Consider the following 25,807-nt stretch of genomic DNA (forward strand, 5'->3'; position numbering starts at 1 on the left):
TCAACAGGTGGCTGACGCGGACAACGTACACTCCCAGCTGTATGTGTAGGACTGTTGAATTGCTCAACATTTCATCGTGGTAGCTGGAAATGACACTGAGGAATGAATTACACGGGGACACTGAACCTTCTCAATCATTTATTGTTGCGCTCATTACCAGAGGGAAAAAAAACTCTCAAATCTACTACAAAGGCAGACATCTCTCCGCTGATCTTCTTGGCGTTTTGTGAAGTAGAGCATTTTTGTGACGAACCTGCTTTGACGTTATTTATTCTGTTGTTTTTTTTGTTGATTGTTGTTGTTTGTTGCTGTTGCTCTGAAATAGACAGGAGTTTGTATTAAGTAACTGGGGAAAAGGACAATTTCAAGGTAAATGTTTGTGTTTCCCTATCAGTTATTGCTCGTTGTTGCTTATAGGTATGCATTACATTTAAATTGGGATTTGTTGATTTGTGATTGGCAGAACTGAATTCATGAGCTGAAGCTTCAGCATTGCAGTCATGTCTAATACTATTCTAATTTTACTTACTTTCATGAGTAACAAAATCATTTTACACATCAAGTAACACATTACTTTTAGTAATACTAAACTTGTATTTCTTTTAAGCTCCCAATGAATTCATGCACTCTAATGTCAGCATTCACTATTTAGACTTTTAATAGATTTTTCAAAATATATACAGTACCCTGCCCTTATAGAGGGTACTGCGGCTTTAGAGTTGTTTGTGTTTCATCATGATGTTGAAATTTAGGCTGATAATAGCATAGCCTTATTGTGATATTGTTCTCTATTATTCCATTTAGCCTACCCTGTTCCATTTAACCACTTGAACCCTAGCGTCCCTATGCTGGGGCAAACGTTCAGTGATTATACTGTAGCAGATCTACAAGCTTGTACATCGGCTATTTTCTCAGAGATTTAGTGTAGAGTGAAAACAGGAGGGGGCCTAGTATAGAACCCCAGGGGACTCTAGTCAATTAAGTATGTTTTAGGTTGTTTTAATAGTATGCCTTGTCCTTTTGCACTTCATTTGAGGGTGTTATGTGAAAGTAACGCAAAAGTAATATAATTAATTTCTTGCCACCTACTGTCTTGTAACAACACATTGCTTTTGTTTGAAAGTAATAAGTACAGTAATATGTAATGTATTACATTTTGAAAGTAACTTCCCCAACACTGAAGGTGATGTATTGTATTTAGTCTGAAGTTATCATACTGTAGCTTACTTGCAGTGTAGTAGCTCTAGCACTATTCTATGTTTTACTTTATCTGTTTGACTGTCACACAGTGATAATAACGGACCGGTGAGTTCTGGGATTATAAGACGCAGATGTGCCAGTGTTTTACAGCAGCATTTGAAAATGGCTGCACTGGGAGATGAGCTATGAAGTTGATGGTTAAAGAACAAATCATAAATTCTATTTACTAATGTACATATAAAGTTGTGCAGTGTTCAACAACGTTTTAGGATAGCCAGTAGCTCATAGCTATAAGCTATCTCCAAGTGATAGAACTGTTAGATTGCGTTTCATCCTTCTCTTGTAATCCTAGTTTCAGGGCAGGAAACATAAGAAATGCTGATGTGGGTTTTGCATAGAGTTCTTTGGGTTGTTGGCCATTTGATTTTATTCATGAGTTTTAAGATGAAGTTCACTTAGTTGAGAACATTGACTCAGCAGTACTGAAGTATTACATGAACATAAAACCCTCTCCAAATGCACCTTATTTCCTTTATAAAAGTGAGACCAAGATTTAGTTTTTGTGTGAGTTTAAAACAGCCAATATACAGTGAACCCTTCGGTTTGCGTTGCATAGTCATATAACATTGATAAATGGACTTGTGGAAAACATAACAATCACAAGAAAATGCTCATTAACAAAGTGGTCATTGCTTATCCCAAATATATTTAAATTTCCCCTTAAGGAAGCAGTCATAATTGCTCTTAAATTAATTAAAGAAGATCCTCATGCCCTAGTTATAAATGGTAATGCATGTAGCCAACGCTGTAGACCAAACTTATTGTATAGTATTACATTATGCACTAAATGGGGCAGACATTTCTGCTTGGTAAATTGTTTTTTCTTCTTAGATTTCTCTCCAAATAGTGAGAGTTATGGGCAGCCCTTCCCTACCTTGTTTACTCAAAGTTGTTTATTGCTTGTTATTGAATTTTCCACCATAGATTTATTTTCATCATGCCCCATATTAACAGCAGTTATAATACACATGCTGTAAGGCATTACAGTGCACTTTAAATTCCTGTAATACTAGGCACAAAGGTACTGAGTTGTTTAAAGTAAAGCCAAAATGCCAAGAGACCAAGCTGAGACCTTGAGGCTATATTCAGCAAAGCGGAGACAGCCCCCATTTATTTGATACTCATAAATAAGATATCAGAACAGTAAGAGAAGACCACACCAGAGCAATATTCAATGGACATGTGGAATGTTCGTCTTGAAGAAACAAGACATTTTTGGAGAGAAAGGGGCCATACAGCGATTTTATATAACAGTTATTTTTGATCAGTCTTCTGTGAAGAGTAATATTGTATTCTGCTGATCTGTGACGCAAATAAAATGTTGCAAGAAAACTTCCCTCTCAGCTCTCAACGTCAATAAAGAAAACATAGACAAAGGAAGGCGGAAGTTGCATCCAAATATGAGGCAACACAATGAGGATAAGGTGGAACAAGAATGTATTCACAGTTTATTCCCTACACAAAGGAAAGCTGTAAAAAAAGAAGAAGAGGAAAACCCATCAGGTTCATGCCAAATAAACTCTGCCATAAACTTGATGAAATAGAATGGTTTTTCTCCCAGTTCGAATGTGTCTTTTTTTATGGGAGGTCTGTGACTGCCCCAACCCAGTCTGAACTATTGCAACTCCAAAATGGCCTCTCATCAGTGAGGCAACCTCCCTCGGGCGGACCTCACTTCAAAGTACCAAGTAAGCAAACTCTGGTGATGAATAGTGGTGGAAGAAGTACTCACATTTTGCACCAAAGTAAAAGTACCAATACCAAAATATAAAAGTACTCTGTTACAAGGTACAAAGTACAAGGCCTGTGTTCAAAATGTTGCTTGAGTAAAAGTACAAAAGTATTGGCATCAAATTATACTTAAAGTATCAAAAGTAAAAGTACAAAAATGTTTGAAAATAGCCTATGTATAAAATAGGGCTGAAGTGGTTCATGCAGGGCTGGCAACCCTCCTGGACCCTGTAGGAGTCTCCTGGATTGGACCACATGTCCTTCTGGACTCCTGGATTGTAATATCTCGTACTCCGACAACTGACCAGAAAACAGGAAATTACATCTATTATGTGTTGATAAATCGGGGGGAGGACTCCCAAACCCCCCACTTGAGGTGTGTGGTCAGTGTATGCAATCATACAGAGACATTCACTTTTAAGTAATGAGGTGAGGCTACAGTTAATTGAATATCAAATGATGGTAACATTGTACCTCTAAGAGAAACTTTAGGGAAGGGGTCGGCAAGTAAGGCCTCTTATATACAATAATAATAACTGTATTGTTATAAAAGTTACTACATAAAGATGTGGTATAACAATTGATAGAAAAGCATGTGGAATCAAATGTTACAGGTGCACACAGAAATGCTTACTGTATGTAATCCTTTTTGTGCAGGCTAGAATGTGCATCCTTGAATGTTTCAAGGATATTTAGTGAATATTTTATCTAGAGTACTCCTTTTCGAACAAAAGCTCTTTCATGGTTCAAGGTCTCTTAGATTGGAGAGGCATGTGAAACACGTACAGCTTTGGTGTGTTTTTTAAATGTGAGAGGGGTTTTTCATCCAAAAGTCCCACAAGAGGAATGTTGACAGTGAAAACATAACATTCAAAGAATGGAAATAGAACTATTTGTTGTTCATACCTGATTTCATCAATTCAAAGCTATTGCTGTCCATATCCTACCTGGATTGTCAGTCAGCTATTGTAAATTATTTTAAAAAGAATTTGTCGGGGCCAGATATTATCGCTGGCGGGCCGGTTCTGGCCCACGGGCTGCCTGTTGCCTACCACTGCTCTATTGAACTAGATTCTACTGTGATAGTGTGACGTACACGTTTGTCGTCATCGATTGTGATCAAGTTGAAGGATGCTTTCAATGTGTGCGTGCGTGTGTGCTCTTGTGTCCATGTGTATGAGTGTTTGTGTACATTGTCCAAACATAGCGCCCACCACCCATACAAACATTTTTTTTGTAAAAGTCTTTCTCTTTAAGTTGTTCAGAAATATTACTTTAAATTGATTTGTTTAAATTCCCCTCATGGTGATTATCTACTGCACCTGGAAATGTATTACACCTGGTGCACATATTATCTGAACATGTGACCTGAAGAGACACACCCATGTGGACCAATGCTCTTTAAAAATCTGTGCACATGTTTGTACAGAACCTACCCTGATGAAGACACTAAGACAGCTTGTCCCAACATTGGTAACTCAAATATTCTAAATGGAACTACACTGTGTGTGTGTGTGTGTGTGTGTGTGTGTGTGTGTGTGTGTGTGTGTGTGTGTGTGTGTGTGTGTGTGTGTGTGTGTGTGTGTGTGTGTGTGTGTGTGTGTGTGTGTGTGTGTGTGTGTGTGTGTGTGTGTGTGTGTGTGTGTGTGTGTGTGTGTGTGTGTGTGTGTGTGTTTACCTCCGGGTTTTGGTCAATGCCCACACCCCTGCCTGACCACTCCGGTCTGCCACCTCGGGGCGACTGACTCCCTCCCCACTCAACGGTCCTTCTGGTCGATCGACACGGTCACGACTTTTTTCTGTTCTGGCCCCACAGTGGTGGAATGAACTTCCCACTGATGTCAGGACAGCAGAGTCACTGCCCATCTTTCGCCGCAGGCTGAAAACCCACCTCTTCAGGAAACACTACCCTTCCTCTTTGCCTGGCCTACTTGTTGTTAACTAGTTGTAGGAACTATTGTTGTATTGGATCTATTAGCTCGTGCTCATTTGATTTGGCTATTTTATCTCATGTGTTTATGAAAGTAGATAGCTGATATATTGCACTTTTACCTTAGCGCTAGGTATACTCTTGGTTGCTTGTTTTTACAGGAAATGCACTTAAGACCTCTGGTGATTAGTAGTTTCGTTCCCTACCTATGTTGAATGCACTTATTGTAAGTCGCTTTGGATAAAAGCATCTGCTAAATGACTGTAATGTAATGTAATGTAATGTAATGTGTGTGTGTGTGTGTGTGTGTGTGTGTGTGTGTGTGTGTGTGTGCTCCACATGCTTTTGTGCAAATGGCAATTCCTGTTGTGCAGGCACATGCCTAAACAGTTGCATGCTGGAGTCTTAACATGTTTGTATTTCCAATGTGGCACCAAGCCAGCTGGGGAAGGAATAATCACCTCTGGTTTTTAATGAAAGGTGATAGGAGTCCTCTATAAAGCAAGCAATTAAGGCTTGGCCAGAATGAGCTGCGATGCCTGGCTACCAGGAGGAATACAGATTAGACATAATCCTTTCTACAGTTAGCTTTTTCATGTCTTCGAGAAGGGCCAGATACTTGTATGATTCAGGAAATTCAGGTGAGAATCTTACCTTAATTACCAGAATCATACAATAATCTGTATCAATACAACAACAATATAGCCTACTGTATGCTTATACTGCACTTGCAACACATCAATCAATCAACCTTCATTTAATTCTTGGAAGACTCTGTCTTCCAGTAGTGATTTTTAAAGGACTAAATAAACAGTTGAAACATCACATCACATAATTCATCCATGTCAGTGCATCAATTAAAACGGGTGAAATTAAAGTTAACCAGACGATATATCAGACTGAAAATGTGCTTGGGGGGAACAAGGGTGTTGTACATGAGCAGATCCTGTAAATTGTTCCAAGTATGCGGGGCATCAAACTTATAACAGTCTTTCCAAGGTGTGATCTACTGCCATATAGGTTGGTTAATTGTTGCTGAAAAGCATGTGGAAAATATTGACTATTTTCCAGCAGGAAAAACTTCACTCTTGTGCTCTCAAGCTTTTTTGTGCTTCATCCTTTTGACAGATATAGCCTACAGTATGAATCTGTATTTTTATCAATAGCAATCTCAGTCAATTGAAACAACTTGGTATGGTCATTGAGTCCAATGACCCCCAGGGGACCTTGAGGGGTCTCCAGCACGTCCCCCAGACAAATACAGAGTAATCAATTAAATATGAATTATCTTGAAATTATTAAAAACACAAAATATGAATAGGTGTCTAAAAATGTTTCAACATCTCCACTATGAATCTATTTCTGTACAAATCTGTTTCTTAAAGGCTCTTAATTCAGACAGAAAGTCTGAAGGGCAAATGGTAACTAGCTTAGCAATACAATTTTAGTTTTTGTTGCAGAGAACGTGTGTGCAGCTGTTTTTTTTAACCACTTAAACCCTCTGCACTTTGGCTCTGTATTTGAACCTCTTTTTCCCCCCATCTACACCAAATCTCTTTGCCAAAAATAGCCGATCTGCATATGTTGTTGACATAATAGTGTATTTTCACATGTATTTTTGTATTACCTTTAACTTATCTCGGTTCAAAAGCATTGATATACTGTTAAAGCTGTGTCATGCACAAATATATACATTATCCTTGACACACACACACACACACGCACGCACGCACGCACGCGCACGCACACACACACACACACACACACACACACACACACACACACACACACACACACACACACACACACACACTCACACTCACACTCACACTCACACTCACACACGTGCCGTGCGCATGTGCGTGTGCGTGTGCGTGTGCGTGTGTGTGTGTGTGTGTGTGTCCTGTTCACTCACTGCACCTGAAACGTTGGCCGGCACTATTAGCAGTAAAGACACTGCGGGGGCCAAACGTGTCTGTGCCACGACGTCATTAGAGACAAACACAGGGACAGATGGGGACAGTTGGTTTAGGAAGTGGAGAGCGGGGCTAAAGATCAGAGAGGGGAAGTACAGGCTACAGATCTCCTGGGTTTAGGATGCGGCAAAAATGGGAGATTATTAAAAATAATAAGACCTACCTCTGCTGAGCTCTAATGATGTGCATGCAAACAGTCTTATCAGGGCTTTGGCAGTGGACCTTAGTTGATGGGGGACTGTGAGTCTCGAACCATATCTATTTTGTTTACTGCGGGGGCCAAGTGTGCCGGAAATGAGGATGGCAAATTATCTATTCTTCTGTGGGAGGGGAGAGTTTGCGGTAGAGTGATAACAGTGTTTTCACAGGAGACACATGGAGGCCCAGCACTGTGGGGGCTCAATTATGTCCTAAACTTGCAAACCTTGGATAAACTATGCACATTATATATACAGTGGCGGAAAACACACATTTTTTTCTTAAGTAAAAGTATCAATACTGCAATTGAAATGTATATAGGGCTGAAGTGGGTAATGTACAGTATGTTTTTTAATAATAATCAAAATCTACAAAGTAACTAGCAACTAAAGTTTTCAAATAATTGTAGTGGAGTAAAAGTATAATATTTGCCTCTGAGATGTAAGTAAAAGTACTTACATTGGAAGTACTCCAGTAAAGTAAAAATACCTTACTTGGGTAAATGTACTTAGTTACACCACAATATATATACAGTATATATATATATATATATATATATATATATATATATATATATATATATATATATATATATATATATATATATATATATATATATATATCACACACACACACACACACACACACACACACACACACACACACACACACACACACACACACACACACACTTATTATTGTATTCACTTTAGCTCAAGTTGGTCTTTCAATGTGTTCTAAAAGGAACGGTGAACAGCTTACATACTAATATGTTTTCCTATACCTCTGCTTGAGTTCACAGGAATTTCACTGAAGCAAATCCAGTCCGTTCAATCAATTTCCTCCTCTACAGAACCAATTGTGTGCCGTAAAAAGTGCCTTCGTTCCAGTTTGCAAGGTCAGTGAGCTAATAAAGAAACACAAGCCAAACAAGCCAAATTATTAATTTAAACAAAAAGTAATAACGTTTGGGAGTGAAATGGACACGTTGGCCTATCACTGACTGTGGAAAAACTTAACAAGAGCTTGACTGTCACTAAATATGTTATATATCTCCAGAAGGAACCCTGAGATAAAAGAGAATTAATCTGTATAACATTTGTTAATTTAGCATTGCCCCAGCAGTCTGATTAAGACAACCCAATAAGAAAGATTAATGGGATCTGGTGCAGGAGTGGTCAAGGAGGATGCTTTGTCTAATTACACATACTCATGGGTCAATTAAGACCAAGTCACATAAATAAATTATGAACTAATTTAACCAGTGCTTCTCTAATCATCTGCAGTATGTAATCAAGGGCCCTGGGGCCCTCTAGTGTTAAAAAGTGGTGACACATGAAGGCTGTAAATATTGCACCCCAATACTACTGTATCATAGTTTATGATAGTGGGAGAGGTTTTTTTCTCTGAATTCAACACTATAGTTCACCAAAGGCTTTATGAGGCCATTTTATGTTTTAATCATGATAGATTACAACTTGGTAGTTTATCCATCATTTGAAAAGTCATTATATTGAAGCAGCCGTTCTTCTTGATAGCAAATCTCTGCTTCCATCCATTCCATGTAGAGAAGGAGTAGTTTTAACAGGTAGGAGATTTAAGAGGGAACAGAGGAAGTGACCAGACCCTCAAGTGTGTGAATGATGACTCTATCTGAGGAGAAAGTAGCAATGTTCTCTGAGATTTGGTGTAATATCAGAGCTACCATTAACCCCAAGGGTGCTACTCGAACAATATATCTTCTTTATCAGTGGGCCACCGGTCATTGCGGGAGAAGACCACTTCCCTAGAATGTGATCTGATGAGGGTAAATCATCAGTATCATCCGCCTGCTGTAGCTCACTGTAGATGAGTTTTTCACTCCTTGGAGCGAGAAGCTTCTGTTTGACTGACTAGTTTGCTCACAAGAGAAACAAGAATACCCTGTTATCACCTATCCTGCAATCTTTTCAGTAAATCACAAGGCTTTATTTAAGCAGCAGTAGTAAATCAATCCCATCCACTATCATTGGAATGTGTAATATTATATATATATATATATATATATATATATATATATATATATATATATATATATATATATATATATATATATATATATATATATATATATATATATATATATATATATATATATATATATATACTCATAGGCCTACATTTGAGTGAGTGGATGGGGTGACACTGTAACTTCTGTTGAAGCTCTATTTTGTGTGATCGTGCTTCATTCATCCAGTTAACGTTTTGAAGACATTAAGTTGAATTATTTATTTATTACATAAAAATGTGTTTGTCATGTGGAATGTTACGTTTTTCCCAAACTCCCCTCCACATGTTTCGAAATCCACTACAACAAATCTGGACAAATCTTGCATCACAATAGGCCTAACTTTAAAACTCTGCAGCCAAATGTAACTTATATTGTTATAAAGACTAAAGTGAAATAAACTAGCCTACTTAAATACTACTAGAAAATACTAAACAGAAGAAAAGTAGCTTTTTAGTGGTATTTATTTAACCTCTTATGCCCTATAGTTTTGAACATCATTTTGTGAGCATTTATGCCTAATGACATTGACATGGCATGCCCACTGCCCATGGATGCCAGCTTGATAGTTACGCTATACCAGGGATCTTCAACAGGGGGTCCGGGACCCCTAGGGGGTCCTCAGAGTTACTACAGGGGGGTCGCCAAATCTTTGTGTGATAGGATTTGAACCCTAGCATTGCTATGAGGAGAACTTTGGCCAAAAATTGCCGATCTACAAGCTCACGAGGCATTGTGAAAATACCTTTAACTCAATGGAAAATACACATTACATGAATCCAACATACATTGATGACAGTGCTGTCAAACAAGTCTATGAAACTTATCTATGGTATGGAATCTATGAAAAAGTGCAACACAATTTTATAGAATATGTAGTGAGGGGTCCCTGCTTCATCTCTCTCTCTCAGCTAAGGGGTCCTTGGTTTGAAAAACGTTGAAGATCCCTGCACAATACAACTGTAATTTATAGTCTCCACCACGCGAGGGCGGTATTGCACTGTGCAAGCTTAACCAGCGTTGCCATGTCTGCTTAATATAAGCGACGTTGGGCTTGTTATTCTGTAAAGTTGCTTGTAAATATCTGACTGTAGATCATGCGGGTTGCTTATTTTGGGCTTGTTTTCTAATGTTGTTTTAACCAGTGGTTCTCAAACATTTTCATGTTAAGGACCCCCAAATTAATAGGCCTATGTAATTGTCCACGGACCGGCCGCCCCATCTAAAAGTATTTTGTGACCCCCCCTGTACCTGATTTCTACTGGATGTTTTTTTTTTTAATATTCAAAATGTTTCACCTTTTCCCCCAAAATGTATTTTGAAAATAGCAGATCTACAAGCTCACAACGCTTGTAGATCTGCTATTTTCATATATCAGATGCTCATGTGGTCCAGGGGTCTTCAACGTTTTCAGGCCAAGGGGACCCCCATAGCTGAGAGAGAGATGAAGCTAGGGACCCCCTACTCTATATTGTATAAAATTGTGTTTCAGATTAAAGTTTTTTTTTTTACTTAGTCTGCTCTTTTTTCCCTCCCGATCTAAGCTCTCAACGCCTCGCGCTGCGCCTGCGAGGCGTTGAGAGCTTGTAGATCTGCTATTTTCGAAGGAATTCTAGGGTTCAAGTGGTTAATGTAAAAAAACCTAAATCCTATCACACAAAGATTTGGCGGACCCCCTATAGTAGCTCTGAGGACCCCCTAGGGGTCCCGGACCCCTGTTGAAAACCGCTGGTGGCAGCGGTGGCCTAGTGGTTAGAGGGGCGGCCTTGAAACCGGAAGGTCCCTAGTTCGATTCCCCAATTCATCACATCAATCATGAATCACCGCTGAATAGCCCTTGAGCAAGGCTTCCATGCAGGGTCTGGCTGTAAATAAGTTCCGCACTTAGTCCAACACCCTGGGTAAACAACACATTTTGCTTTGCTTTGCTTTGCTGGTCTAGTCGCTTCTTTTGGGCTTGTTTTCCTAGGTTTCTCCCTAGAAACCTGGCAACACTGTACGGAACCCCGGAAGCATTCCTGGCAGCTGAGTGAGCTGAGTCGGCCGCTGTATTCAGTGCTCATCCAGGCTGTAGCACTTTAACTAGCAACTCTGCTTCAAAGAAACCTGTTAAAAACCCAAGTTACGGCTTTATCTTGTGCGTATTAAAGGTCGTTTCCATCTAAGCAGAGGAAGCAATGGCTGGTCGCTTGCCGGCTTGCGTGGTGGACTGCGGCACAGGGTGAGTAAAGTGACCCACTACTAGTGGCAACAGGGCTAATGCTAATGCTAGCGCCCACTGTGGGGGGCGCTAGCATTAGCATTAGCACCGTCGCTATTCATTGACCACAGAGGCGGCTGTCAAACAGAGTTAACGCCCTGTCTAGCAATGTTAGCCTGCTAATGCTAACACTTCTGGGTGGGTTTTCCATAGGTTCACTTTTACACCGACATGTTTGAAAAATGAACTCCCTGCCTATGCGATTGTGTCTGTTATGCCATGTCTGTGAATATATTGTTATTAAGCAGGACAGCAGCTCTACTTTTCATTTAAAGATTAATTAGCCAGAGGCTAACGATGGGAAGCTAAGTTACTTCCTGGAGAGGCTGAGTTACTGTGGATACATGGATTTATTGATTGAAGACTTTATTAGACATGAATGTAAACAGCAGGAGGTACAGCAGACATTTGAGCTAAAAGGATAACACAACAAAAGTCCTGCGGACTTTTCCATTGTGGTCCTATAATTTATTTGGAATTTATTTTGGAATGTATTGATAGCATAAACATCACATTCCATTGATCTGGCTAACTGTGTATAACTCAAGTCACTGTTTTGATTACAATTTGAATCACTTTATAGCCTTCACAAGCTTAATTGAATAATTCCCATTTGTTCCTGAAGGTACACCAAGATTGGATATGCAGGAAACACAGAACCACAATTTATTATTCCCTCATGTAAGTATAATGGCCATATGGCATGTTGATGTTTACATTCATTTAATAAGACTATTTCCATTCAGAATTGTCACAAAAGACAGTGCATTTGTCTCATACGACACAATGCTGGTAGCCAGCCAAGTGACACTGCCGGTCCCAAGATGACAACTGTCTTATGGTGTTCAGGTATTGCAATCAAAGAGTCTGCCAAGGTGGGCGACCAGGCCCAACGCAGGCTGATGAAAGGAGTTGATGACCTGGACTTCTTCATCGGTGACGAGGCCATTGACAAACCCTCATATGCAACAAAGGTAGAGACACACAAACATCTGACTTAGAATCAGCCATCATATTGTAACATCCTTGGATGAATGACATTAGGGGGGCCGTCTTGAAACAGCCAGGCCAGATTTGTCTGTGTGTTTTTGCAGCTCGTATGTCATACATTTATTCATGCCTAAAAGTGATACATGGGATGAACTTACTTGCAATGTTTATCTGTTAATGTGCTTGTTCAGCACCATGGAGAGAGACATGGGAACATACTTTCAATAGCCTGTGGTCCACTTTTGCCATCCACTATTATGTTGAAATGACACCAGAAGTTGAATTAAAATAAATTGGGTATTAATAAAGAACAGCTCTGGTTTTGTCTCTTTCTGCTAGTTGATGAAAAAAATAAACGCAGCAAGTCCAAAATGTAAGAAGTGTATTACGTAAATTAAATTTTAGTCTCGAGCTATGTTTGTAGGCTGTTTGTCCTGCACTTACCCGACCTGATCTCAATACTCTGTTCATTTGGCCTTTACCTGCCCAATCCGTGGATAATCTCATGGGTCCCCAGTGATGTTGCTAGGTTTTCAATGTAATGGGTCCTGGGATGCAAGGGTGGTCTTTTAGATGGGTCCCAGGGACATTTTATGGGTCCCCAATTACACGTCCCCCCCCCTATCGTTTTCTTTGATCTCCAATCTCCATATCTTCTATGCGTGTGTGACTGTGTACATTATATCCTGATGCAGTGGATCTCAACCTTTTCAGGCAGCGACCCCCCAAAATAATCATATTTTAACTGGGGACCCCCCACCCTGAGGAATTAGGAGTTGAGGCACTTAATTTAGTTTGATTCAGTTCCACAGATACATATTGTGAAAATAGCAGATCTAGATCAGTGCGACCTCACCCGTTCCTGCTTTTCAAGACCGATACCGATATATATACATATATTAAAAAATCATAAATATATTTTTTCAAATGTATATGATTCTGTAGTATTAGCACACCCTATGGTAAGAAATACTAGTAGTGGGCAACAGGTGGATTTAACATACCTTTGACCAATAGAATACATTTAATCATAGAACCTTTTAATCATTATTATTATTTTATTTTGTATTATTTATGAATGTAGAATTTATTTTTACTATTTATTGTGTAGACTGAAAACACTGGCTTACAGTGGAAGTATTGGCAAATAAAGAAATAGGAATTCAAGAAATAATGAAGACAAATACTGACAATGCCTATGAACATTGGCTTGCAGTTATTGCACATAGTCAACATGCAATAATACTATTAGGCTTGTCATTGAGAAAGGAAAATAAAGTTGTCTTTTTGAGGAGAAGTGGAACCTTATAAGTCACTTTAAGTTTAGCATGAGGGAGAGGGTCTACCCTCTTCAGGGAATTAATTGTTATGATATCTCTAAGCTACAGAAAACATCCAGTTGCCTATTAAACATACACAAGACACAGACGATAGACAACCGGTTACTTACAGCTGCCATTAATTAGTGCTTTTGTTTGCCTTTGTGGTCAAATCAGGGTCAAATGCATAGGATCAACGAGCCATCGTTAACCTGCTAATGTTACACAGCTGATTGGCAACATGCGTTAATCCACCACTCACTCTGATCTCCAAGCAAGTGGGAGAACACTCTAAAATCGGGGATTTTACTTTGGCTGGTCAATTTAAGATGACAACAGCAACAAAGATTAGTAGTAGACCTGTATGTATGATGATCAGTTATTATTCCAGACAGTGGTCTATCCAAGACGTTTTAACACGTTTAAGAGCAGGCCCTCATGCCGTCTCTCTCTCTCTCTCTCTCTGTGTGTAGCGTAGACTAACAGCGAGGGGCTGTGCTGCTGCTTCTGCCACACAACGCCGTTTAACCGAGTTATACTTCTCCAGTACAACGGTGTCTAACCGGAGAGTTATACTTCTCCACCAACGGTGCCTAACCGAGAGAGTCCATGTAGATCACAGCTGACAAATATTATATATTATCGGAGCTAATCGGAGCTGCGTCCCATGGACGCACTAGAGTTGTTATGAATGCGTCCTTTCGCAATATGGTGCGTCAGCGACGCAGGACGCAGGCCTACGAGCATCTCTGGTCCCACAGTTTTGGGATTGAACTGCTCATCGCTTAACGGCAATTTATTTTCTTTTGCTCTCTCCTCTTACCAGTGGCCCATCCGTCATGGGATAGTGGAGGACTGGGACCTGATGGAGAGGTTTATGGAGCAAGTCATCTTCAAGTATCTGCGGGCAGAACCTGAAGACCATTACTTCCTGTTGGTAAGGCTGGTGCCCCGCCACACAAACATCAGTCCAGGGTTTACCTTGGGTGTCAGCATGTTCATGGGTCTTGTTTGTGTCTCTCTCTATCTCCAGACAGAACCTCCACTTAACACACCAGAAAACAGAGAGTACACAGCAGAGATTATGTTTGAGTCCTTCAATGTGCCAGGTTTATACATCGCTGTTCAGGTAAGCTGTAAATCTTTACGATTGCAACATCCTTGCATTTGAGCCTGAGTTGTACTTGATTGCGCATGGGTGTCGCACACCGAACATTTTCGGGACACCCTCACACAACCAATTATAGCTGAGTCTACATTAAGACTAGTTCATACCTCTCTACCTTCTCCTTGCTGTCACCCAACTAAACTGTCTGATGAAGCAGGAATGATTATTGGCTTTTATTTTCTGTTCTAAAAGCCACACTGGCAGCGAAGGCATGACTGGAAAAAGTCTGAATCACCAAGCTGCATTGGTTGGATAATTGAAATATTAGATTCATGACCCACATTTGCATCCATTGGCTGCTCAATACATCTTTGGGTTTAAAAGCTTGAGGTTTCTATGAAACTTTCACTCATTGTTAAGGGTGCTGAAATGCTTTCCTTATGTACTCAAAACATCACCTACATGACATTCTGAAGTGCAGCGTTCTTGGAAGCTTTTGGTGTCATAGATGTGACTTTTTGAGCGGTGTAGCCGCTCCTATAAATGACCCATCCGTCGTGAAAATGTGTCTTTCCCTATACTGTGATTGGCTGATGTGTATTCAGACCACTCTGTGATTGGCTAGCGAGACGCATGATGAAATTCATAACCTTCCAACACTGTGATGACCTTAAATAACACCGCTCACTTCACACTGGGTGTGATTTTTATTTTATTAGAGCCTATATGTGGTATATATGCGCCTTAACCACTAGGCCATCGGCGCCCCCATAGATGTGACTTTAAAGATGGAACTCAACATACTGCCTTGAACTGGTTGATTTCACCCATGAAACACATGGTGTGACATGTACAATCACACATTGCTGCTGTGATATGAAACCAGGGTTACACTTGACATGCAGCACTTTTCTCACCTCACCAAAACACTCCCGGCTTGCACGGTCGTCATACTTAGAAACGGGCCACGTAGTTTGAAGTACATCATGTTTTGCCCAAAATAAGGGACGCCACCAGGTTGAACTTGTTATTCCTCCGTTCCTCAGGCCGTCCTGGCGCTGGCTGCGTCATGGACATCCAGACAGGTGGGCGAGAGGACGCTGACGGGGACAGTGATCGACAGCGGGGACGGTGTCACACACGTCATTCCAGTGGTAAGCATCACCCCCCCGTCCCCGTCTCCAGCCTCTTATATCCTGTCTCTCTCTCTCTCTTCTAACCCATTAAGACCGGGAATGCATACTGTGTCATTTTAGATTTTTAGCTACCATTATTTTATACTTTGGGCTATTCGAAAATAGCAGATCTACAAGCTCATAGCGCGGCACCGAGTGCCGCGCTACGAGCTTGTAGATCTGCTATTTTTGAAAAATCTTGAACATTTGTGTTGAATGCATATCTTTTTTTTTAAAACATCAACTAACTCAAATCTTGCTTCAGGGGGTCCCTGGAACAACATATTTTGATGGGGATCGGCAGCCAAAAACATATAATTATAGTCCTTGACAAGAAAAAGTTTGAGCACCACTGATATAGCAACAATAGTTTTTCAGAAAAATTAAGACATGTGTTGAGACATTTGACAGTTACAAATGTTCGCTTAAAAAAAAAAATCATACATTTTCACATTTTTTTAATGATTTTTCTAAAATAGTAGATCTACTTGTATATCTGCTCTTTTTTTAATAGCCCAAAGAAATCTTAAAATTACACGGATGCGTTCCCGGTCTTAATGGGTTAAGACCTGAGGCTGATTCTACAAAATCCCTTCTAAATCAGAAGTTCTCACACTTTCAAGATTTTTCTAAAAGGTTAAAAAATAGCAGATGAGCTTGTATATCTGCGCTAAAACGCTAAAATCTAAAATGGCACAGATGCTTTCCCGGTTTTAATGGGTTAATGATGCAGAAATACCTAAATGTGAATAAACCAATTACAAAACCCTACAGTGAATAATATCGACATGATCTACGTGTTCCAGGCAGAGGGCTATGTCATCGGTAGCTGTATTAAACACATCCCCATCGCTGGCCGGGACATTACATACTTCATCCAGCAGCTGTTGAGGGAGAGGGAAGTGGGGATACCTCCGGAGCAGTCCCTCGAGACGGCCAAACTGGTCAAGGTCAGCCTTTCAATGATGCTTCATCTTTATTTGACAAAGAAGTGCTTCAGAGTTGAAATTACCTGGTTATACTGAGACTGGCCACCAGAGGGCAGTGAAGCAACCATGTCACCAAGTAACTATGTGATAGACTATAGTCAGGGGATATTAAAAAAATCTTGGAATAAATTCCTTACCAAAACAAATCTTCACCAATGTGTTTGTAAAGGTGTCTAGTAACACATCTCACAAAGACTTAAATGCAGTATCCCCAGGAGAATTTTTGACAGCTCCTTAAAGTTGGGGTACCCACCATAACCTTGGTTAAAAAAAATCCCCCCCCAAAAAAAACAAAATGTAATTCTGTTTTAAGTAGCATGTGAGGTGTCAAACTAGGGTGTTTTTAGGATTCTGAATCCATTGCAAGCATTTGTTTTGCACCAAAACCACTCCTTGGGCTAAAAACGGCCCAATCTCAATGGGCTTTTTACACAAAAAGTATACCTGGAAAAGGATGGCTATGGCCGTTTTTAGCCCAAGGAGTGGTTTTGGTGCAAAACAAATGCTTGCAATGGATTCAGAATCATAAAAACACCCTAGTTTGACACCTCACATGCTACTTAAAACAGAATTAAATTTAGATTTTTTTTTGATTTCTTTATAACCAAGGTTATGGTGGGTACCCCAACTTTAAGGAGCTGTCAAAAATTCTCCTAGGGGGACTGCATTTCAGTCTTTGTGAGATGTGTTACTAGACACCTTTACAAACACATTGGTGAAGATTTTTTTTGGTAAGGAATTTATTCCAAGATTGGAAAATATTCTGCTAATATCCCCTGACTACTAGTGGTTTTTCTGTAATAATGGACATCATGTTTTAAAGACATGTTACTGTACTTCACCTTAATGTGTTTTTCAGTAGTCTTTGTCAAAATGAATAGACCCAGTAGACAGGAATGCACACCGTTGCATTATTATAATTGTTATTATAAAGTTCAGTGAAGAAATATGACTGTGAACATAGATAAGACAATATTGTCAAATAACATATAAATGATGTGATGTCAGTCTTGTTGAATATTCAGTAGAGCTGTTGTTAATGGGCAAGTACATTCAGTATGTGTAAGTCTGTCATGGATGGAGGTTTATTGTATTTAGTCACTTTTAGTTGAATTCTTATTTACCCAGGACTAAAGAATTGCAAAGCTACAAGCTAACAATGTGTCGCAATGCACCGCATTGTGAGCTTGTAGATGCCGATCGGCTAATTCCAGCATAACTCACAAATATGGTGTTTTCAGGAGCGCTTCAGTTATGTCTGCCCCGACCTGGTGAAGGAGTTCAGCAAGTACGACACGGACGGCTCCAAGTGGATCAAGCAGTACAACGGCATCAACGCCATCAGCAAGAAGGAGTTCACCATCGACGTGGGCTACGAGCGCTTCCTGGGGCCCGAGATCTTCTTCCACCCCGAGGTGCGCACATTTACTACCGAATAACTCAAGCAAAACCGGGAGTAGTCGAGCACTAGTTTGTTTACGTCTTATTGAGACGGACGGTAGGAAAGCTGAGAGGGTGACCGAGTGAAGGGCGGATGGGAGAGACCGCTCAGGCAAGTTAACCCATTGAGACCTGAAGCCGATTCTACATGTCTCCTAAATCTCAACAGTTTTCTGAAAAACATTTGTTTCTATATCAGTGGTGCTCAATCTTTTTCATGTCAAGGACCCCCAAAATTATATGCATTTGGCCGCCGACCCCCATCAAAATATTTAGTTCCAGGGACCCCCAGAAGCAAAGATTTGAGTTAAAAATGTTCGCTTTAAAAATATATATATTTCAAAGATTTGCACACATTAAAATAGCAGATCTACAAGCTCACTCGGTGCCGCGCTACGAGCTTGTATATCTGCTATTTTTGAATAGCCCAAAGTGTAAAAGAATGCTTTTTAGCTCAAATCTAAAAATGACACAGTTCCAGGTCTTAATGGGTTAAGACAAGCCAGCTGGAATGAAAGCACTTAAAAACATTTATAAGCAACAACAGTAACTGAAGCGTTCAAAGCCCACATTTTTGGGTGGGAAAAAAACTCTCCTGGCTTAAGTTCAGTTTTTGCTGTCTGTAGGGGAAAAAGTCTTTAAAAGCTCTGTCATATTGTAACCAGAGGACTCAAGTTGCCCCAAACTGGTAGTTGTCAGTTATTTGCCCACAGCAATGCATGGCATGGTATCGGCCCTTTCTGTCCGCCGGCAAAATAGCTGTAACGGATGGAAGGGACTTTCTTGAAACTTAGAGGGAATGATTATGTTGCTGCCCTGAAGAGAGTTATGTTTTAGGTCTCAATCAAGCTCAACATTACACATTACATCTTACCTCAGGAACAGAGAGATGCAGAACAGATGTTGATGCAGGGTTGCCTGCACCTCTTTTCATACATATGTGCTGTTATTTTCTCGGGTAGTGAATATGCTGTTTTGAAACCAGTATAATAATAGCAATATGTTTTTGTACAGTTTGCCAACCCAGATTTCACCCAGCCTATCTCTGAGGTGGTGGATGAGGTGATTCAGAACTGTCCTATTGATGTCAGACGTCCACTGTACAAGGTAATCCTTCAAGTACTGCTAGTACTGTCACTACTTCTAGTAGTTATTATAATGGTAATAATAGGTCTAAACAGTGCCACACACAATATAAACAAGCAACACTATAGTATTAACAAAAAGAAAAGAAAAAGGCATTCAATGCAAACACTCAAATGGTGTACGTGTTATAATTGGCAGTGTTCATTTAACCACTTCTATACAGGGTACATTTCCTTGACCAGGTTCCCCCAGGGGTCTATATTTGACGCCTATATATCTCTATATAGGCGTATATCTTTGCCGGAAATCGCCGATCTACAAGCTTGTTAATCAGCTAATTTCACAGAATGTTTGCCTATTATGACATGGCCAGAATAGGGATGCTAGTAATCAAGTGGTTAAGTGAGAGTGCAAACATTTTTTAATCCATTAAAACCGGGAAAGCATCTGTCATTTTAGATTTTGGCTATTCAAAAATGGCAAATATATAAGCTCACAGCACGTCACTTCGTGCCACGCTGCAAGCTTGTACATCTGCTATTTTTTTTTTACATTTTTGAAAAATCTTGAAAGAACTACTGGTTCAGAAGGCATTCGCAGAATCGCCCTCAGGTCTTAATTTAACAAAGCTGACTGGTTGTTTGCGTCCGACAGAACGTGGTGCTGTCTGGCGGGTCCACCATGTTCAGGGACTTTGGTCGCCGTCTGCAGAGGGACCTGAAGAGGACTGTGGACGGACGACTGAAACTCAGCGAAGAGCTGAGTGGAGGCAAGTTAAAGGTAAGATACAGGAGGGATCAAGTCTGCTCATCCTCTGCGGCAGTGGTTCTCAGAGTGGGGTCCGGGGGACCCCCAGGGGCCCTTGGAGGGGATTTCAGTGGTTCCCGGAAAAATGAACAGCTTGAACACTTCAGCCCCATTTAAATTTTTCAGCTGTTTTTGAAAAATGTTGACATTTCTTGACAAATCTCTTATGGGCGTCCCTTGCGCAATTTATTTTTAAATGGGGGTCTGCAGCCAAATACATTTACTACATTTGGAGGCCCTTGTTTAAAGAAACATAGCTCCACAGCACCACCGTCCTAACTGGGACGGGTGATAACTGGGACGGGTGTTGTTTTCATCTGCTTTGTCTGTTTGCAACTGAATGAAACTTTCAGGAAATGGTGAACAGTGGTCTCTAGAGTATCTTATATTTTGGGGCTAATTGAGTCCAGGTCTCAAAAATCCTCAATCCTTTTTTGGGCATAACTTAGTTAAAACGGTCCAGTTTACCACAAACTAGGAACACAATTTTTACATTTCTGAACTATAATGCTATAAAAAGCTTAACGCTTGGTATGGTTAAACGTTTTGGGTGTCAAGATCATGGTACAAAATTACGGATTTTCCAATATAAGTCAAATGGTAAATTATCGAGACATGTTTACTATTACTCTCAAATAGGAAGTACCATATGGTCTTTCATTTGGCAATATGACCTTTGACCTGGGATGACCTGCCAGGTCAAACTCACAGTAGGCAGTTTTTCCAAAAAAATTGAGCTCATCTGGATCTGTTCTGTTAAAAAGGAAACGGGCACCATTTGTTATATCACATCCTGTTTGTTGGAAAACGACATGATCTGTAAATCCCAACAATTCCAGGTCACCACACTTAAGAAAGTGCTGTTTCTTCAACTCAAACCCGACAGGAAGCGGGCTCATCATTTACTGTTTTATTTACTGGTTATTACTTATATTATTTTATAATAAAAACAATCTTATGTCTCATGTGTTTTCCCAGCCCAAGCCTATTGATGTGCAGGTCATCACCCATCACATGCAGAGATATGCTGTGTGGTTTGGAGGATCCATGCTCGCATCCACTGTGAGTAGCAGAACACCATTGGAGTTTGAACCACTTCAGCCCTATTCTATACTTTGTCGTACGATGGTGTTGCAAGGTGGAAAAAGCAGTTCAATCAGATAACTCACGAATAGATTGAGACCAGTAATAGCTTGAGAACATTTTATTTATAAAATGTAAATACAAGTGTGAATATTATATTTGATCTTGGCGTTCAGGCTCTGCTTCTACATTACTCCATGCTCAGCACATTAGCAGACAACCATTTAAGAGCAGGGAAATATACATCTACTGTATAATAAACCCCTCGGGGGAAACGGAACCCTTACGGAAAGCAGAGCTTACTGGTGGTGCTGGGGCAAACGAAGCACATACAACATCAGTGGTGACACTGACAAAACAACAGGAGGAAGTGCAATGAATCAGGTGAGCTTTAAGTAGACCGCCAATTGATCAGCTGCTTGTAACTGTAAACATCTCGAGTTTATAGTGCCTGAACTAGTCTCGCAAGCTTCGCATCATTTCTGCAAGCTCACAGCAACGTGTTGCATTACGCCTTGTGAGCGGTGAAGATCTGCTATTTTTAAAAACATTTTAAATGTCTGGCCAGGGTCAGTTGCTGCTCTGCACAACAAGCGGGTGGGTATCTCCTCCTGATGCTGACAGAAGCAGGAGGAGATACCCAGTAGTCAACATGAAAATATTATTGCACAAGAGGAAGCTGAGATGTGTGTTAAAGTAGTTTTGACATGTGGTGAAAACTGTAAAATTTACCTGAAGCTCAATTGGTTTTACTTCACATGCCACTAACCAGTATATTCAGGAGAACTCGAAGGTGATTTTTATGACGTTCTGGATGGATTCTTAAGAGAAAGAGTCCTATTGTACACCTACTTTACAAGGACGGATGCCTAGGAAAAGATCAACATGAAAATAGGGAGAAGTCCTGCACGTTTCTTTCCAACTTCAAAAGGTATCTCATACCTGTTACCAGATACCTGATATCTTAGATACCTGATATCTTAACTTCATCGGCAACCCAATGTTCAGATATCAGTGCGCTCTCATCTTAATTTTATAATACTAGCATATCTACAGTACAAGTTCACAATGCGTTGCATTGTGAACTTGTAGATCGGCTATCTTAAAATTGCTTGAAAATGTGTCCCTATAGTGACATGCCCAAAGCAGGGCTGCCAGGTTGAAAGTGGTTAAAGTTGGGGTAAAAACTGACGCTCATCTATGTTCTCTCCAGCCGGAATTCTACCAAGTGTGCCACACCAAGAAAGACTATGAAGAGATCGGCCCGAGCATTTGCCGCCACAACCCAGTATTTGGAGTGATGTCCTAGGCGGCCGGGAGCCGCAGTCCGAGAAGGCAGAGGATGGCACGAGGCCCCCCGCAGACCAGACCACACATACTGTGGAAGTACCAATAGCCTTTGCACGGATGCGCCGACACACTTGTTCATTATTCGACTAAAAACGACAATGGACCAAACTAAACAAACACAAAAGAAAGAACGGCAGTGTCCTCACCCATGAGAGGATAGTGGGGACAAAGTCAAAAGCATCCTCATTAAAAATGTTTACCTGCCGCTGCCAGTAGTATAATAAATAGGGGATCAAATCTTTAATTTCCATGTGCCTGATATATGTTGTTATAACTATCCTCACAGGGTTGGAATATGTAGTTAATCGACGTGACTCCTGTATAAATGCACTTCTGTGTATATGGGTTGGGTTCTTGCTTATGTTATTTGTTGTGATGGATCAAGAAGGAAGCAGGATTACATGCTTAGGGCGATAAAACAAAACACTATAAACAATGATACAGACACTATAAACAATGATACAGAACTCTATTGCCGTTAAGACATATCAAAGGTACAACATAGGGCTTCAAGACATCCTTAAAAAGTAAATCAAGTTTAACTTGACCAGCTAATGAAAAGTGAATACTACATTATTACGTTTTTTTTTACGGTGGCCTTGTTGAAGGGCATTCTTGGTTTATTTTATTTTTCCTATTCCCCCTCCAGACCCTGAAAAACACCCTTGATTATGTCCACAAACTCAAGCATTTTCAAGTGAGCTTGATTTATCATTACCAAACACATGAATGAAATTAAACTACAGTACATTGACAAATCAAACATTCTTCAATGCTTTTTTTTTACCCCTCAAATATCTAAAAATGTAAATTGAGTAATCTCCCGAGGTTTAAACGACATGGCATGGTTGTCAGCAGTAATGTGTTATTTTTTGTTTTGTTTTTTTGTCCATCGTTACATTCTCTCAGCATTGTGACTGATTATGTCACCCTTGATTTTTCTTTTGGTACTGGCTCCTGAACTGGCAGTATCGTACCCATGATGGATTGCACAAAGGTGAGCAAGAGACATCCTGACTTCAGGTGTAATGGTTGTTTAGGCCAGTGGTTCTCAAACCTTTTAATTTCAAGGATCCCCATAACTCCTTGGACCCAACTTTGAGAGCCAGTGGTTTAGGCATGAGGTTAGAGATGGTCTCTGAAGCCAGACAACTCTTCCACAATCTTCAAATGCTTTAGAGTCTGTACTTCTCCCACCTAAAAGTCCTGCACAGGAAGCTGTCATCTGTTTATCTCAGTTCACAAAAATGTTATTTTAAATATCTTCAACATATATTTTTGAATTTCCATTTCTGCTTAGCAGCAAGCTAGATAGGATTTGACTAATTTCATTTACAGTAGGACTTAGTTATGCGACTGCAAAGGCGAAGTGGAAGTTGGGGAGGCGGGACCATCCAATTTACTTTTACAGATTTTCAGCGCTTCCCATGTACAGACTATTACTTAGTATTACTTACTTACGCCTACTACCCCTTCTGGGGCATAGGCCGTCAACAAGCGATCTCCAGGCATCTCTGTCTTGAGCTGTTCTGTCCAGCTGGCTCCAGGTCATCTTCATGGTCTTGGTGTCTGCCTCCAGGTCTCTGTGCCAGGTGTTTCTTGGGCAACACATTTACAGACTGTTAGGTGGAACCATTTGGAAATTGTGTGAACAGTATGGGTATGATGTATGGGTTTTGGGTGGTTTATGTCTGTCTTTTGAGTTGGTAGAAATTGGTTACCGGTTCAGGAGCCATGACCTTTTTTTTTTTACATTTTTAATTGAAATAATGTCTCGAACAGTGTAATGTCTTTTGAAAATCTTCATAATATATACTGTATAAATATATACAAACATTCAATTTGAAGGACTGTTGGACCATCACTGTTGCCTAGAATCTCAGTTCTATTGTAGAGCCTTGTACTGTACCAAATCTGGATTTCAATGCTGGCATTCCAATAAAGGCTGAGGAGATATTTCTACAGTTGTGAGAGTGAATATTCCTCAACTTTATATTGTTTGACAGTATTATGGAGGTAGAGGAAGCCACTGAGATGATTCAACCCTAGGTCAGGTAGGGTAATTTTTAGGTCCAGAGTTGGACCATTAAACAACTTGAAATGTATAATCTTCATTGACTCAATTTGACTGGGGTCCCCCGAAGATCTAAGTTGGTCCCCTTCTTTTTACCACCTCTGCACCAAGTCTCTTGGCCTATTTTTCGGCCTTTCTGTGCGCCTGTGTCTATGAATCAGACAACTAAAGAGCGCATATGATTTTCATGAAACTTAGTAGGAATGATCAGTAGGCTGCCCTGAAGATATTAACTTTTGGGTAAAAGATGTCAAGGTCACAATCAAGGCTACATATTAGTGGTTAAATCTCTGTAAGGGAGAGGGGTTGTGTGGATGGTTTGTACCTCCAGGTGCATCTTTCTCTATATTCTTTTATCATTACTTCATATTTTATCATTACTTCCGTAACTGATGGGTGGGGAAATTAATTGTAAATTAACATCCTGGAACATCATTTAACTGTACTTTTAGGTAGAGTGAGTTTTATTTTTAGACAAAAAAATAAAAATCAATTTCTTTCGCCTAGTGTTTGTTTAATTAAACACTGTACTTTTTACTTCACTACAATTATTTGACAGCTTTAGTCATTAGTCACTTTCAGATTTGATTATTAATACAAAACATGCTCAAGCACAGATCAATTATGATTATATTATTATTATAGGTTAAGCTACCCAGCAACACAAAGTAATTACATATGTTTAATTAAATTAAAGTAATTAAAATCAGCCCCACCTTTACCAGCTGCAACATTAAAGTGATGAACACATTAATGCATTACTAATTACAATGAATGCAATAATACTGTATGATTGTGAATTGGGCCATTCTGCTTAATTAGTACTTTTATGTTTGGTACTCATATTTTGATGCCAATGCTTTTGAACTCAAGTAGAGTTTTGAATGCAGGACTTTAACATGTAACAGATAATTTCTACATTGGAATATTGCTAATACTATGGCTAAGTAGAAAACAAAAACAAAGGAGTCCTTCCGCCACTAC

At 40.0% G+C, this 25,807-nt stretch overlaps 1 protein-coding gene across 1 annotated transcript; it reads left to right on the forward strand.

Annotated features, from left to right (window-relative positions):
- The first annotated feature begins 11,170 nt into the window (after positions 1-11,170).
- On the forward strand, positions 11,171-25,324 carry LOC311040773 (actin-related protein 3). Its single transcript, XM_084051128.1, has 12 exons — positions 11,171-11,363; positions 12,028-12,083; positions 12,252-12,376; positions 14,538-14,648; positions 14,745-14,840; positions 15,866-15,973; positions 16,801-16,944; positions 18,225-18,398; positions 19,438-19,530; positions 20,164-20,289; positions 21,295-21,378; positions 22,613-25,324. Exons 1-12 carry the CDS (start codon positions 11,320-11,322, stop codon positions 22,706-22,708), a joined length of 1,257 nt encoding a protein of 418 aa, XP_083907254.1. The 5' UTR covers positions 11,171-11,319; the 3' UTR covers positions 22,709-25,324.
- The last annotated feature ends 483 nt before the right edge of the window (positions 25,325-25,807 follow it).

Source organism: Gymnoscopelus microlampas (genome assembly GCF_963454915.1).
Source record: "Gymnoscopelus microlampas genome assembly, chromosome: 24".
Classification (NCBI taxonomy): Eukaryota; Metazoa; Chordata; class Actinopteri; order Myctophiformes; family Myctophidae; genus Gymnoscopelus; species Gymnoscopelus microlampas.